Source organism: Artemia sp. Qi Xiang Cuo, chromosome 14, assembly GCF_049724085.1.
Source record: "Artemia sp. Qi Xiang Cuo chromosome 14, ASM4972408v1, whole genome shotgun sequence".
Taxonomy (NCBI): domain Eukaryota; kingdom Metazoa; phylum Arthropoda; class Branchiopoda; order Anostraca; family Artemiidae; genus Artemia; species Artemia sp. Qi Xiang Cuo.
Window position 1 is genome coordinate 30,168,585 of NC_142807.1, and position 17,505 is coordinate 30,186,089.

Sequence of the window (17,505 nt, forward strand, 5' to 3'; positions counted from 1 at the left end):
CAGGTTGAGAAAATTCATGGGTGAAACAGTGGATCCAGTCACTCTCACTTGGAAGCTCTGAAGTGACACCTTTTGACTTTTTTCCCCCGGTGAATCTCCAAATTTCATTTGGGTTAGTTGCAAGACGCTTGCTCCTGCAGTCAATAATATCAGCTTTGTGATTGGCAAGACACTTAGCAAAACGAGGTTTGGTATATAATCGTATGTCATTAACGGGACCAGATTTCGGCCGGTCGCAATCTTTCCATACGTGGTGCCAAAACTTTGAAGATTTGTAACTTTACTGTAAAGCCGGATTCATCGACCAACCAGGTATTTCTGAACCCGAACGAACTTTACGTACAAGAACGGCACAAAGCTCAGAACAACGCATTGCATGTGTGATTTCACTACAGTAAATGTTGATTAAAATTTTTTTCTCCGACTCAGTGAGGTCTGAGGATTGTTGCAACAATTGGAAAGGGATCTTAATTTTGTCAAGTGTGGCATCAAGCTCTGCTTTATATTCAACAGCATTTATTTTCTTCCAGTCACATTTGAATTCCCACTTCCGTTTCTTTTCATCTTTTTTAAAGAAAATACTATCAATGACAAAAGAGTTGGAGATTGGTAAATGATCCGATACCGATATGCTAAAGTCAACATGGCTTGAGCCATTCGCAGTCACGCCGTTCGAGCAAAGCATGAAATCAAGCGAGCTTGTCGCTCCGGAGTTATGAATATACGTATACGAACAGCCATTTCGGAAAACATACAGATTGGACAGAGCAGACAGAAATATTTGAGATCTTGAGTGATCTGGCACTGAGAGGTCGCAGTTCACATCCCCGGCGAGGATAACACGATGAGATGCATAGGCATACTGCTGCAAAGATTTAGCAAGCTTTATTGTTGAGCGGGAGAACTTTTCTTCAGAAGCCAAGTTCTTTTAATCAGTTGGTAAGTCGCAGCAATATACTATCAGATTTGCAACTTTCATGCCAAGGAAACACTTGCTCTCGACAAATACTGATGCCGAAAGGTGAGAACTGATTAGTATCGCCAGTCCTCCGGAAGGTATTCCTCTGCCTGAATTCTTAGCTGGCACCCCGTAAAGGCGAGTTTTGTCATTCACTTTTAACAGGGAAAGTGAGTCGGCTGAAGGAAAATGTTCTTGTAGACTCAAAACGTCGTTTCAATACATCAAGCTTTCAATCAGTGGGAGTTTATTGACTACACCACCATTCAGATTCCACGAAGACACTTTTAGCTCAGAGTTGGTCATGGCTTCATCATGAGCTTTCTGGCTACGGGGCACTTAACACTGAAGCAAGGATGGTCTTTCTGCTTACAGAGAGCACACTTCAGTGCAGCATTGCAGGGCATATCTCTATTGTTCGCATGATTGCCACTGCAACGGGAACAGCGAGGAGCGTTTTTACATTCCTTAGCAACGTGACCGTACTGAAAACACGTCATTGGCAAATACAGATACGTGTCTATTCGGAAGCTCTCATAGCCCTGAGTTACAGGGTTGTTCATTGCTACTCGTCGTACTTACTTTCAAAGACAAGGTTGTATAAGCGAGTTTGTCGAATTCTCTCGACTTTCGTGCAATTCCTAATCATTGAACATAGATCATTCGGCGACACCTCATCGGGAATATGTCTTATAATACCACAGGGAGCGGGAGTCTTCAGCCGAGCATCAGTGTCTGTAGCACTGTTTAGCGCTTCAGCAAGAGACTTTGCTGCATCTTTGTCATCAAGTATGACGCACAACTCTTTGCTAAGAGGCCCCAGGTTCACTATATGGGTGCAGCAATCATCATCAAGGCCCTCAAGATACTCCTTGCGACTGTGAGGCTTTTTGAATCCTTTCAGAGATTGTTTGAGAATCACAGAATAAGAAGGTTTTGCTGTATCCCGAGGGTTTATTACATTTGCACCTGCACTCACGCTAGCCTTATTTTGTGCTGATGTGAACAAGTTTGGGTGGTCAATAAGACTGTCCACAGTAGACTGAAGCTCATTGACCTGGCGAGTTAGTGTGGCTGTGACCTCTCCTGTAATGTCATCTGCAAAGTTTAGGTCGCCAACTGTCACATCGGCAGAAAGTTTGATACCATCGATCGCTGAGTTGCGGAGAATAAAGTCAATGATTATCACGAAAAGTAGCGGCGACAGTGCATAACCTTGTTTGGCGCCAGACAGAATTCGAAAGTATCGGGTTTGGACATCAGGTGTCTTGATGCAGCACCCGCTGTCCTCGTAAAGAGCAATGATAATTAAGATTATTCTACTTGGGATCCCGTAATAAAGAAGGATCTTCCACTAACTTGCCCGGTTTACAGAGTCGAAGGCCTTTTCAAAGTCTATAAAAATCATACAAAGCTTTGAGTGTAATTCCCGACTTTCTTTACTGAGGATCGCGAAGTAAACATAAGATCGGCGCAAGAACGGCTCGGACGAAACCTGTATTGTTTATCCCTTAGGTGCTTCCCGAGCTCATTTTGGATCCTCTTCAGAATGACATGACACAGTAGTTTACCGGGGACCAAAAGCAAGCTTAATCCTCGCCAGTTTCCTGGGAAATCTGCATCACCCTATTTGAACAGGCGTATTAGTATGCTGCGCATCCAATCAACTGGTACCTTTTCCTTTTCCCATATTGTAGCGAAGAAGGCGGCCCAGAGCGTTATTAGTGCTGCAACTGAGACCTTTATCATCTCTGCTGATATACGGTCTTCTCCTGGGGATTTACCGTTCTTCAATCTCTTGGTATCTGCTTGAATCTCTACAGCCCTTGGCCGCTCATCGGGTAGTAGCCTATTGGGGAGTCTTTCGAAGTGGGGTGCCGGTAACTCATTCACTTCTGCTGGCTCGGTCACGAGTACGCCAGATGAGTCTCGAACTGGGCCGTTGACCGTACGCTTCTCCCAAGTGACATCGCTCCTCCAGCGATGTCACTTTTGATCTGATATAAAGCTCTAGAATCGTCTCTCTTGGCTGCTTCCTCTGCAAGTTTGGCTTTGTTCTCGATCAGTGTTTGGTGGTCATTCCTTGCGCTCTTCTTTACGGCTTTGTCTGCTTCACGGCAGCGTGCGTTTTTCAAGACCAAACTGCCTAGTGTTTGGCTTTGAAGAAGGATTTGTTTTATAAGTTTCCACTCCCTTATGAGGTTCCAAGTTCGGTCAGAGAGCCATTGGTCTTTAGGCCGTTTCTTATACCCCAGAATTTCTGTCACCGCCGTATGGAAGGAGTTTTTCAAGGCTTCTCACAGTTCTTCTTGGTCTGGATTTTCTGGCACGGAAAGTGATTGAATCTATCAAAAGGTGGGTTTACGGTACTTGTTTAACATTTTTCCTCAATTTGACTCTAAATTTGGCAATCATCAGGTTATGATCTGACCCTACATCAGCTCTTCTGTGTGAACGAACGTCCATGAGACTAGTGCGCCATTTGCGACTCACTAGGCGGCGTTCGATCTGATTTCTGGTGACGCCATCTGGAGAGACCCAGGTATGTGTGTGGGTATCACCGTGTTGAACAAACTCCCAGCAATAACTAGGTCATTCGAGAGCGCAAAATCGATTAAAAGCTCATTATTTTCGTTCCGATTACCGAGGCCATGGCAAGCCATAGACTGGGGGCTCGTGATCGTCACCAATTTTTAACTTGAAATCACCGATAAAACAGGCTATGTCATGTCTAGGTATATCACTGGCAACTGACTCCACGGTTCTATGATTACAGAACCTTTAAACAAGAGCCTGATATAACTGAAAGCCAGTGGTCAGAAGGCTTTACATCAAGTCAGCAACTAGGAAATAACTCAGCTTCAGGGTTCACAGCTCTACTTGTTGTAAACTAATAATACTTTTTCCAAAAACTACTAGACAAAGACGAGCCTTCTATCGTTAAATTTACTAAGGGCTAGCAATCGTAATTTTTAGTTCCTACTTGCCCAGTTGTTATGTACATATGTTCATATTTTTGAAAATACTTTAAAAAAATTTGAATGAGAGGCAGCCATTTCAGCAGCAATAAAAAAAAAGTTGCAACTTTAACCGATAAAATCTTTACAGAATATACTAAAGCCAATTTCAAAGATTGAACTTTTGGTTAACTTTTTAGGTAATCAACAGCTTCATAGCTCATTCTTCTTTTAGTATCTACCGATCTTATTAGGCTGAAAAAGAAATGTCTCAAACAGTATTGTATTAAAAAAAAAAAATTTTATTAAGAATTACTTTTATTATTCATTTTCAGATCAGGCAAATTTTTTCCTAAACCAGAAAAAAAAAAAAAAAAAAAAAAAAAACTCCCCGTTTTCAATATGCATCCCTTTTTTAGGTTCCAATACAAGCTTAGTTATTTTCTCCAAGTAGACTAGTTAAACCCAAACTCTAAGAATAACAAACTAGTTCCAATAAAAAAATTAACATGAAAAAGAACGACTGTGCAAAGGCTCATACTTACTTTCAAAATTCGAGATTTAAGTGTCGGATCTTCAGTTGAGCCTTGGCAAAACTGAAAGGACGGGGGAGGAGAGTAAGGATACGCAACGGGAAATTGAACTTGAATCACGACTTGACGCTTTCCAGAGCTACTTGAAGCTCGTACTCGACAAATCCGGTTCTCAGCGTCTAACTAGAAGAATAGGAAATACCTTTACACAGTTATATTAAAACATATAATGCATATGCTAACGACACAAACACAATATAATACCTAGAAGTTCAACCTGAGAGAGGGAGGGGGGGGGGGGGGGTCCTCAACTCAAAGTATAAGAATAGCTCTCTTAAAAACATAAACAAAGTAATAGGTAAAGCTAACAGGGTGTAAAATGAGAAAATAGAAAGGAAGTATATTAAAAACTTCTGAGAAATCCTGAAAAGGATGAATCAATTTTAAGAATTTTTTAAAAGAACGGTTCATCCTTACTAGAAAGCAGGGGGGGGGGGGGAATATAAATGTTCTTTGAGAGACTCCCCCAGGTATATAACAACAGCAGGTATTAACACATTTTATAGACTGACAATGAGTATGTAAAGAGGAAACCACATAATTTTGACCAAATCCAATAACCCAGTCTGGAGGAAGGGGCAAATTTAGAGGAGGAAGAGGGGTGTCTAATTTTTCCAAAATAGCAAAAAAGCTCGAAAATTTCATGAAATTATGGAAAAATTGCAATATACTAACATTTTGAGGGTAAGGGCCACGAACTTAGTAGCCATCCCTTCCGTAAATCTCTGAGCAAAAATCGATACGTGATTTAGTTGGATCTTAAGACTTGGCTTATAAAACTATTAGAAAATGTTTAAAGTATAAACTGACTGTTGGAAGCAGAAGCTGATAGAAGAAACGAATTTCAAGACAACCTTCAATGCAATTGGAGAATTTAACGAGAAAAAGTAATATCAGAGTAAAAACTGAAGGTTAGTCACTTATCATATACTACTCTTGAAGCGTGCTAGGGAGGTAATTTGTGATCTTTGAAGAGGTCGTTTGGTTAAATTATTTTCAACAAAGGAATGCAACCTTCAGGGCAATGGTATTCGCGCAACGGTAATGAAATCGCAGTTTCTACATGTATGTATGGTAATCAAACTGACTGACAGCTATAAAATACTGCTGCTATTTTATTTCAGACTGCTTTTCTTGGCAGTAGTGTTACACACATGATAAATAAAAAAGTGCTTGACCTTATTGAATCCGATGTCACTTTTCAGGAACATATACCTTACCTCTTCTATAAAAAGATTTTCATCGATACTTTCATTGACTAATGCAAATTCTTGCAGGAGAGTTTTGGGCTGTAAGGACCCTGGGGATCCAAGGTCTTTTTCAGACATACGGCTCCTGAAAAAAGACTCGAATGAAAGATAACTAAAACCACTGGATCCTACTTCTTAAATTAATTTTTTTTTATTAATATAGCAGACAAATCAATTTGTAGATAAAGAAAGTCAAAATCTAATATATAGCAAAATTGACAAATCTAGAAATCAGCTGCTAATCAAACTTATTTTCTAGCAAATTATCCCCTACTCACTTAAAACTTGAATATTATTGTTGATCTGCCACTTTAAACTCAATGTCTTTCAACATTTGAAAAGTAGCTTCTTCAAAATGTCAACAACATGAAGTAGCCTCAACACAAATTAGGTTACATTACTTCAAAATACATTACTTCAAAGTCATTATTCATCGTTATAAAAATTCGATTTCCCTGCCATCTACTAAAATCCTGTAATTCATATTTCACAAAGTGCGAATAGTCAATTTCCGACCGAAAACAAAAATATAGAATGAATAGAAGGAAATGAAATACAGAAAACTTACTAACTCTATCTAGATTCTAAACCTGCGTATATTCTTGTTCTACTCAAGTCTTGATAGTACCGATGTCCAAACATGCTTTATTTTATTATTTATGTCGTGTTTACTTTGTCTGAGTCTACTTCTCCGTGGGGACCTCCCCCAGACCACTCAGCTCGTCCCCAGGTGGTGGATACGGGAACGCCCTACAGATATGCAGGGTACCTCTATAGGAGGTGCGGATCAAGGGGGACCTAGTCCCTGAGGGTCCATAATAGAAACTGGGGCAACCTCACCCAGGGGCCGTAAATACAGGCAAAAGAGGAAGAATCCCCTCGAACGTAAACTCAGCAGGGGCCACCAGCGTATGGACACGTCCCATTAGTTAAAAATCTTGTCCCAGCAATGGGTTAAATTGCATGATGATATAAAACACCATCGTGGGAGGATCTTCTACAGAAGGACAACTGCGACAGAGTTGATATCCAGATCTATGGACAACGGCCTCTGTAAAAGGCTGCCTCGAACCTGTCAGGGTACCCACAAGACTGGGGGCCATACGGTCAATTTTATTTCCACTTGAGGAGAGGTGCCCTTCGAGGAAATTATAAAATAGTAAACGACACAGCATTTGCACTGGATTTTGATTAATGGATATTTCTTCTGGGCTTGGTCTGTTTTGGTGGGTGTATTCGGGCCAAAAAAACCTCTTCCTAGCTAAATTATCTACTATAGGTTGACTCGCAGTAGTAGCATAGTATTAATAGGCATGAATATATAAAGAGTAGGAGATAATAGGCTTGTGATTGTGTGTGCAGAATTTCGACTCTTGTTGATAGAAGAGCATCTCCAAGTGCTAAAAACCATATTGTGAACAAGATGGGTCCAGGATTGCATAAAGTCTCCGTTCAACTAGAGGTCCTAAGGGCTTCTTGCCGCCCGGTTCTAAGCCATCTTAAGCACTTCTGTGTAGACTTGAAAAGATGTGTTGGTCCCCGTCCTATGCTGGTTCTTGGACCATTGCTTTTCCTCAGACCAAAATAATTTCAATGAATTATAGAATATGAAAATGGCAACTTAGAATGTTACGATGTTAAAATAATAATCGTATCGATATTTTGACTGAAGAATTCAGACATCTCGAATTGGACGTATTAGAAGTTTCAGAAATTTATATTCTAGGGGTAGGAAATACGAGATTAGGTGATATAGAATTTATTTACTAAGGCAGGAAGGATGGGGTACATAGACAGGGAGTAGGATTCATAATGAATAAGAAAGCTGCAAAGTCCTGTTTAGGTTGGGAAGGTATTGATAATAGAATACTAATCGCTCATTATATGATTAAAAAGTGCAGGGTATCAGTCATAGTAGTATATGCCCCTGTAGGATCGGCTGAAGGAGATGGTAGTGACTCAGAGGAAGTTCGCTTAAAGTTTTACTTAAATTTTAGTTTATTTCAATAAATGAATTTTACTTACTTATTTATGTTTTACTTAAAGATGAGTTTTACTTAAACAGGGTAGAGATATAGTGTTTTTGTCAGGATATTTAATGCCCAGGTCGGTAGAAATAGGAATAGATTATTACTATTAGGAGGGGTGGACCCACTATCAGTGGGTCGAGGCTTAGGTCTTCAAGGCCCATTGCCTCTACACCGCGAAAACTAAGCTCTATTTATGTTTGGGGGGGGGGGGGGGAGGAAGGAGGCAATGATGTGTTCGGCTTCCCCAGCTTATTCACTTTTACCATATATCTTGCCAGTTGTCGGACTTCTCCTTCCCTTACTATGTCCTCCAGCTTAACAATAACGTTATGAAATATCTCAAGCCGGTGTCTAATCCTAGCTGGATATTCTTCTACCAGATGCCTTCTTGTTTCCACAGTGGCCATCTCGCATTTTTGAAATAATGGGGATTCACCCCTCCCTATTCGGGAATGATGTTTCCCGAAATTTCCAATTCCTGTTATTATTATTATTATTATTATTATTTATTTTTAACCCACACTATACAGAGGTACAATACGTGGAGTATCACGAGGAAAAACACAAAAAATGCGACACAAGACAATATATAAATCAAAAATTACCAAATTACAGCGTAACACATAATAATTTAAAAGAAACGAGAGCAAAAAAAAAAGAAAAAAAAACAATAATAACGTGAAAGGAGGGAGAAAAGAGAAAAAAAAAAAAAAAAAAAAAAAAACTGACAACATGCACAAAATAATAAGCAGGCATTAATATTATAATTATTGGATTTTTACTCACTCTTTAAAAATCTAAATTTTAGAATGACCAAACAGAGAAAAACAACAAAACAAATAAAAGAAAAAGAAAAATAACTTACGACTGAAAAAACCTGATAAGGTGATGATGCGGAGAAAAACGGATACAAGCAGTATTTGAAAGTTTTCTGTGTAGTGCTTCCAGTTTTTCAGTAATATGGGGAACAAGAAATTTATCAATAACTACCCGGTTTTTGGTCCAAAGCGGAAGAAACAACAAAAATTTACAAAATCAAAAATAATTAATCCGGGTTCTTTTCAACTCAGTTTTCTTCAGAAGGAGAAAAATTCCAGATACAAAAAGAATTGAATGGTCACAAAAAGTTGAGTAAAGCTTGGCTAACGTGAGTTTATTATATTTACCTCTATTGGCAACACTCTTAGTATATCCTAATTTAATTTTCATATTAATATCTGAGACTGTGCGCTGGCGCAAGCTCGGAAGACTATTAGTAATAGAAATACCGAGCCATCGAAGAGAATCTACGAGAGGGATAGTAAAGCCACTACAACGAAGGGAAGTACTAGAAATGTTATTAAAAGAAAAAAATTTACATTTATTTACATTAAGAGAAAGGCCTATGTCTGAAAAAAAAGTAGCAACACGAGAAACTATGTTAGATAAACCAGTGTTAGTCCGGCTTATAAGAAGCAGATCATCAGCGTAAGCCAGGTAGGAAACATCAGAAAAACCGGAGAGATAGGTAGCCGAAATCTTCGCCAGAACTCCTGAAATACACAAATTAAAAAGGGTCGGAGATAAAACTCCACCTTGCCTTAAACCTCTTTTCAATTTAATATTAGATGCAGGCACAGATTTCAGCCGAAGAAAAGAATTAGAGTATCAGTACCGAAGAAGCAAAATAACCGACAGATTGGCACCGTAACCACGAAGAGCAGAGAAAAGCTGACTATGACATACACTATCAAAAGCTTTAGATAGATCTAAAGTACAAAGATATATACTCCTTCCCTTAGAAGAATTTTCAAGGAGCAAAGAAGATAATACACGATGTGCGTGTTGACAACCTACTCCGGGCTTAAATCCAAACTGGTTATCTCTCTCAAGCATATTATTAGTCACAAAAGGTATTAAAACATGCTCAAGAACTTTACTAGAAGTGCAAGAGACAGTAATAGGTCGGTAAGAAGAGCAAATAAAAGGAGAATTCCCCTTATTTAAAATTAAAGAGACAGTACCACACAAAACATTCTCAGGTAAACTAGACGTACAAATTCACATCTGGAGAAGTAGGCTTATATGGTTAATAAGGGGGGAGCAATCTAATAAAAGGTGAAATTTAGATAGACTATCATTATCAAGATTATCTGATTTAAGTTTCTTAATTGCTTCAATTACAGATGAAAGAGAAATAGGAACACAGAGACGCTGAGATAGAGGGGTACTAAAAATAGCAGAAAGAGAATGAGTATATAAAGAATGCACATGGTAATTAACATTGGAAAAAATAGACCAGTAATGGTCATGCCAAGCAGATGCAGGAAGACAATCACTACTTGGCACATCACTTCTAATCGACTCAGAATTAATAATTTTTCGCCATTCTCTCTTTGACACAGGAAAATCCATACCACGATAACGCATAGACTTAAGATATTCTTTATATTCCCTGCGGGTCTTACGCTTAAGGTCAGAAACAATACCACAGGGCGGTCTATCACATTCATTCCAAACTTTTAACCAAAACTTAGCTTTATTTTTAAAAGTTTTTAAATTAGGATCTAAAGACCAAATAGGTTTTTGTGTACCACATCTAACACGTTGCAGCGGCACTGCAACTGCCTCTGCATCTTTTAGACATTTAATTATTTGATTATAATAGCAATCCAGGTCCTTTTTGCAATTCATTTGTATAGAGCTCTGAAGCAGATGATAGGGAACTCGTATAGCAGACAGCAGCCTTGTTAGTGTAAACGCATAAAGAGGAACATCAGCTTTCTTCCAATTACTTTTTTCAAATCATTTTGAAGACTGGGTTACTTTGCAGAAACTAGTAGGGTTTAAATTCAGCGTAAGAGTAAATAAGATAGGGAGATGGTATAAGTTTTGTTCTTCAGCATGTACAAACACTATTGATGTAATAATACTAGGTGAGAAAATAATGTGATCAATATTGCTCTTACTGCCTGAATGGTGAATATAAGAATACGGATGAGTTTTTGGTATAATATGATACGATGGAAGGCAATCCAACAACAAATCACATCTCACTGATGAGTTATTTATATCCGTATTGAGGTCACCAATGATCATATAATCTAGAGAAAAAGAAATAATTTTTCCCACTAGAAAGTTCAACGTGTTACAGGCTTTAGCAAATCTAGCCATCGATCTAGAGGAACAGTCATCATAAGGCAGATAAGAATTAATGAAAACTATAGTGCCCATACGAACAGCCAAAAAAAAACTCATCCGAGTAAAAAATCACCGGCGAAAGCAAATTAGGTTTGTGCTTAAAAACACAAGCTAGCCCGCCGGATGGTCGGCTTTTTGGGGCTCTGGCAGTTTTAAAGAACACTTCGTGATGAAATCTTCGACCCAAAAAATTCCTGTTAAAGTCTGTAAGAAGATGCTTCTGTATGCAAACCAAATCAAAACCATAGTCGAAGTCATCAATAACGAAATCCTTATCCTTAGTACCATTAATATTAAACGATATTATTGAAAACTCCAAAGTCATTGCAAAAAGTGGGAGCACGACATTAGTTCCTTAGAAACAGAGCAGGACAAGCTATACGAAGTATTATTTTTACCAGAGTTAGCGCACTTGGGAGCAGCGCTACAAGGACTATCCTTAGTAGGAAGATGAGACCAAGTACATCTGACACATCTCGGGACATTGCTGGTACAAGTACGTTGAACGTGATCTCATGTTTGGCAGTTGAAGCAACATTTAGGTATTTCCTTAAATACGTGACTTCGAAAAAATTCATATCAAACTTTAATTCCTTCTTTGAAATAAGCAGACTGAGTGAAGGAGTCTTCAAATTCCATCTTGACTGACATAGTCTGGCCCAGTCGATTTGCACTTATTATACCTTGCAGTCTATTAATAACTGAAAGGTCAACATCAACTGGGAAACCTCTGAGAATCCCAAAAAAGCGCTTGGATCGTACTTTAACTGTTGCTCCAGCAATAAAGTTCTGAATTGATGTACAAAAATCTTCAGTTGCAGATTTATCAATATTGACATACCATCTATCTTTAACAGGTTTCACACTACAAACTAATTCATACCCAGCTATTTGATCGAGAACAGATTTGCGTTTAATCGGATCAGACAGATCTGAAGGCCCTTTAGAAACAATAACTGTCGTATGAGTGTCAATTGCTGGGGTAGGTTTCGGAAGTTGAGGAAAATTCAACTGATAATTGTCAAATTTCCCTGACATTTCAACAACCACTTGTTGTAGCTCATTAAACTTAGAGAGTAAAGAAGTATAAGCATTTGCAGGGAGACATGTCACCTCTGTAGGTCGCTTTATCACAAACGTAGGTGCAAAAGTGTCACTACTGTCAAGAGATCTTAACAGAGAAATAATGTCACTAAAATGATTAGAAAGTGCATTGTTCCCCTTACGTACTGGGCAATCCCATTCAGGTGCACTTATTTGCCACAGTAAACTTTTAGCTTCTTTGACTATATTCACGTCAAAAAACTCCATACCATGTCTTTTAATAATATCCTCCTCAATGACTTCTGTAACCATTCTTGTCTCGGATCTTTTCAGTTGTAGAAAATATTTAGTCAGGGTGGGGTTGAACTTCGAGAGTACTTCCTAGTTTCCTTACACACTACCTTCCTTTGCCAATTTTTTTCTGCTCTCTCATTGCTTCAACCGCTCACTGCTGCCTTCCAGTAACTCTGAGAAACTGTGATGAAAGGTTGTGGACCATAATATCTCAGTGATGTCCCAGCCTTAGCTGTTTCATTTGCCTTCTCATTACCCCTTTAATCCAAAGTGTCCTGGGACCCACATCAGGGACCCAAATAGAAATGGATGGTATCAAAGCCTATGTACATTCGGTGTATGAAAAGAAAACACTAATAGCTACAGACTGCTGTAATGTTATAGGCATAACAGTCTAGCTATAAACAATAAAGTATTTGGTCATAAAATGGCTCATAAGTTATAATGGTATTCACATGATAGTAAGACAGCTAACCTTATTAATTATGTTATTATAAACCAAAAACTGTTAGGATCAATAAAAGATGCTACAGTATATAAGAATCTTGTTATTGATGTTAAAAGTAAAGATCGCCATCTAGTAGGGTCTAGGGTTAATTTAAAACTAAAATTTCGGAAGGGTAACTACCTTCCGAGAAGCTATGAAGTTGGTAGATTCCAAAATAAGAATTTGAGACAAACTTTCCAGGAACAGTTGAATACCCAACTGGAGAGTCTAAAATTTGACAGTGTAGAAGATGTTTGAAATTTTAGGCTAATAACTTGTGAATTTACTGATGGTGTCTTAGGGAAGAATGTTAGATATTGATTTTAAAAGTAAAGATCACCATCTAGCAGGGTCTAGGGTTGATTTAAAACTGAAATTTCGGAATGGTAGCTACCTTCCGGGAAGGTATGACGTCGGTAGATTCCAGAATATAAATTTGACAGAAAATTTCCAGGAACAGTGTAATACTAATCTACAGAGTTTAAAATTTGGCTATACAGAATATGGATGGACTAATTCTAGCAGAAAAATTTGTGAAGTTCCTGACGGTGTCTTAGGGTAGAACGTTAGGAACACAGCAAAGAATATTAATGCTTATGTTTAATAGAGAGGAGAAGGGGCTTGTACAAGAATTACCTGAGTGATAGATCATATGAAAACAAAAGGAATGTAAAGGAAGTGCAGAAAGCATTAAAATATGATCTGAGGAGGTGTTCAGTCGAGGACATTGATAAAATTCTCGGGGATCTGGACAATGCAGCTAGACGGCCCAATGGTAAAATATTGTATTGGCATTTTACTAAATTGAGAGGGACAATTCAATCTGGACTTGTCCCAGTCAAAGATAGGAACGGAGCCACAATTAGTGACAAGGAAAGAGTTAAAGAGAGATCATTTAAAAAAAATTTACAGATAGGGCAGAAGATTTTGAGAATGTGCTAAACCGGGATAGAGTTACACGAAACGATATGGAGGAAAAAGAAAAAGTTTGTGACACCTTGGATGTGATGGAAGTTTTTTTTTTTATATAGGAAGAATTGGTAAGTACTAAAAGTATTAAATAATAATAAGGACCCAGGTAGTGTTAGTGTGGTAAATGATTTTCTTAAAATGGTGGTTATGAGGTTAGAAATTAGCTACTCATAATTATGAAAATCATTTTTGAAAAAGGGGAAGTACCTAGTGATTTTAGGAAAAATCCTAATTAAACCCCTGCATAACCTTTGTTTAGAGGCATTAGCCTGATTTCTGTAGATAGCAAATTACTTTGTATGATGATAATTTTTAGGCTTAGAGATGCTGTAGACAATTTTCTTAGAGAATTTGGGAAGGGTAGAGCATGTGTCGACCAAATTTTCACTCTTATGTTAATAATAAGTACCTGTCATCAAACACCTTTAGTCCTTAGTTTTATAGATTATGAACAAGCGTTCGATTCAACCGCTTAAAGAGCTTTAACGAAGGTTTTATTATTGTATGGTATACCAGACAAATACATTAAAGTTATTAGTGCTATGTAAGAGAATAACACTGCTGTAGCTAAGGTAGGAAATGAGGTTAAGTAGCTGGTTTCGTATGAAATCAGAGGTTAAGAAGTTTTGTGTTATATGTCTATTTATATGGATCATTTTTATGGACTATGTCTTAAGGAGCACAGGAAAGGCAAAGGGGGAACACGGAATCAAATAGGGAAGTAAAACTTTCCTGGAATTAGATTATGCTGATGAATTAAGCATCCTAGATCGAAGTGTGAGCAAAATGATTGAACTTTTAGAATTTTGCGAGTCCAGGTTGCTAGGATCGATTTGAAAATTAATGTTAAAAAGAATAAGTCGCTAAGGATAGGAGCAAGTGAAGATAAAAAGGTGACGTTGAATAACGAAAAGATCAATCAAGTGGACAGCTTCACTTGCGTTGGTAGTATCAAAAAGTTCGTGGTAACGAACTACAAGTAAGGAGCGACCCGGCTCAAAAGTAACCGAAACTCTAAAAAATGGAATTTTCGTACCAATAGATACATCAAAAGAATCGTTTTTATGCTGATTTTAAATATATAAGTTTCGTCAAGTTTAGTCTTGCCACTCAAAATTTACGATCCGGAGAAAAAAGGGGGAAATACCCCCTGAAAGGCATAGAATCTTAATAAAAATCAAACTATCAGATTCAGCGTATCAGATAACCATACTGTAGAGTTTTCAAGCTCCTATCTGCAAAAATATGAAATCTTGTAGTTTTTGCCAGAAGAAAAATCACGGATGCGTGTTTATTATTTTTTTTTCCAGGGGTGATCGTGTAAGGAAAGGGAAAAAGAAAATGAAAATATAGGATAAAAATACAGAAAATGATAATGAAGGCTAATAATCCTTATTAAAAATTTTGATCATGTTAAAACATTTATAGTAGCAGACTGTGTTTTCATCAATATTGTTTGGATAACGAATTAAAAAAATTAATGTCGTTTTTAGTGACATTAAAGTTTTGAAATTATCAGAAAAAGATTATTATGTCACCGAGAGGAGAGGAGGTGGGATTAAAAAAATGAAAAAAAAAAAATGAAAAATAAAATAGAGGGCAAAAATGCCCACTCCCCCGCTCACTTTTTTCCCAAATTCACCGGATCAAAATTTTGAGATAGTCATTTTGTTCAGCATAGTCAAAAAGTCTAACAACTATGTCTTTGAGGACGACTTAGTCCCAAATGGTTTCCGGAAGAAGGGCTACAAGTTATAAACTTTGCCCATTGTAAACATATAGTATTGGTTATTGGAAAGTATACAAACGTTTTTGGGGGGGTTTTTTCTGGTGGGGGTCGGGGGGGGGGTTGTTGTAAGTGGGGGGATCTTCCCATGGAGGAGTTTTTCATGGGGGAAGAGAAATTCCATGAAAATAATCTCACCGTTATTCAAAAAACAATCAGAAACTAAATAAAAAAATAATTTATTTTTAATGAAAAGTAAGGAGCAACACTTAAAATTTATAACGAACAGAAAATATTAGGTATTTAAGGGAGGGTGCCTCTCCTCAATAGCTCGCTCTGACGCTAAAGTTTTTTTTTATCTTTTAAAAGAGGCTATTATTCTAATAAAACAGCATTTGTGATTCAGGAGTAATTCTTAAATAACTGGAACAAAAATCAAACTTAGGTTATTATCGCTCTTTAGAGCTTGAGCGTAAAGAGCGGGGTGTTGAGGAGGGGACTCAACAGTATTCATTCAGTCATTGACTAGTTAACACAAGAGAGTTATATCGTACTTTTTTGGATATTTTAACTTGGATACTTGGTAAATTTTCCATTGGCTGTTTTCAGCTCTATCTTTTTTTGATCCCGCCCATTGTCATCAGTCGCTGCTAGACATTCATACACAAAAGGTGTGCGGACGTATTGAGAGAGATTTTGCTTTTTTTCATTTTGTCATTTGCCGAAGCTATGCAAGTGCGAAACCGGGCGTTTGCTCAATTTAAATATTACAAGCTGTGGCCTTGCAAAATTAAGCGGGTGATACCTGTCAAAGATGATGAAATTAATTATGAAGTTTGCTGTTACGGAACTGACGAAATTAAGACAGTAACGTCAGAGAATATATGGGCTTACGCGGAGAAATATAAAGAAGCGCTGATAGATGGCAGAAAAAATGTTCAGCGAGCGATAAGGCTGTGTACGGAGGACTCGAAAGGTTTAGCCGGGGATTTATCTGAGTCGGTTGACTTGATGCAGTCAGAAATTGTTAACCTTCGTGACGGCATACAGGGTGATATTCGTAGGAGAGTGGAAGATCAGTGCAAAAGCATATGAAGTTCATCGGTGAAACAGATTAAGCCAGATTTTCTTGATACTTTTACGCAAGCTGTCTATGAGGTGATTGATCTGCAATTCAAGGGTAAATTTGAACTGATTGAGAAATCACTTGGCGATTTGCGGGCAAGAATTTTTCAAAATTGCGCAAAGCTCCAAAAGCTTGAAACTAAGCTGGAAACCAGTCTTTTCTTCTGACTAAGGTCATTGTATCTGGGATAGACTCTCCCGCGCGTGATTTGCCTCACCTTGGTGAGAAAGTATTAGCTCGACTTAACAGTAAAATGGGACTAAATCTTGATAAATCCGTTGTCAAGGGTGCAAGGCGTTTGGGAGGTGCCTCGGAAATAAAACTACGATTGAAGTTACATTTTTTACTGAGGCATCTGCAGTTGAGATCCTGCGCAATCGCAAGAATTTAAAAAGGTTCCCGAATCTATGTAAATGAGGCTCTAACCAGGGAAAGGCAAGAAATCTACAAGGTTACGCGCAGTAAGTTTGAATTGAAAAATGTATGGACTTTACGAGGTGTAGTTTATGTCAAGTGCGGTTCGCAAATCATTCCGTGTAAAACGATTTCCGCCGTAGTTCAGATTAGCAATGTGTCATATGAACCTGTCGTCTAAACTAAAAAGCAGTGAAGTTTTCTTTTCTTTTTTTTTGGCTTATTGATCGTTTTCGGTGTTTTCTTGATTCTCGTTTGAAATTAGATGTTATTCTAAATTCAGCTACCGGAAGTGATAAAGATATGCCTTATGTATCTACCTTAATGTGATTAGTTCTTCAGGCGACTTTCTATCGGATAAAACAAAAAATTGTGATTTTCCGATCTAATCGTTACATGTAAATGCCCAGGAGTTATAAACTGCATTGAATCAACTGAAACTCTTGCTTGTATCTAGTCCTATAGACGTTGTTG

General features: G+C 37.9%; 1 protein-coding gene across 7 annotated transcripts in view; it reads right to left on the reverse strand.

Annotated features, from left to right (window-relative positions):
• Wdr59 (WD repeat domain 59) overlaps positions 1-17,505 on the reverse strand; it is a 162,613-nt gene that overhangs the window by 45,004 nt on the left and 100,104 nt on the right. For all 7 annotated transcript variants that reach the window (XM_089100170.1, XM_089100169.1, XM_089100168.1 and 4 more), the window contains 2 exons: positions 5,729-5,843; positions 4,461-4,631 (listed from right to left, as the gene is read on the reverse strand). In XM_089100170.1, the coding sequence (XP_088956296.1) occupies positions 4,461-4,631; positions 5,729-5,843 (286 nt within the window). The remainder of the gene's footprint in view (positions 1-4,460; positions 4,632-5,728; positions 5,844-17,505) is intronic.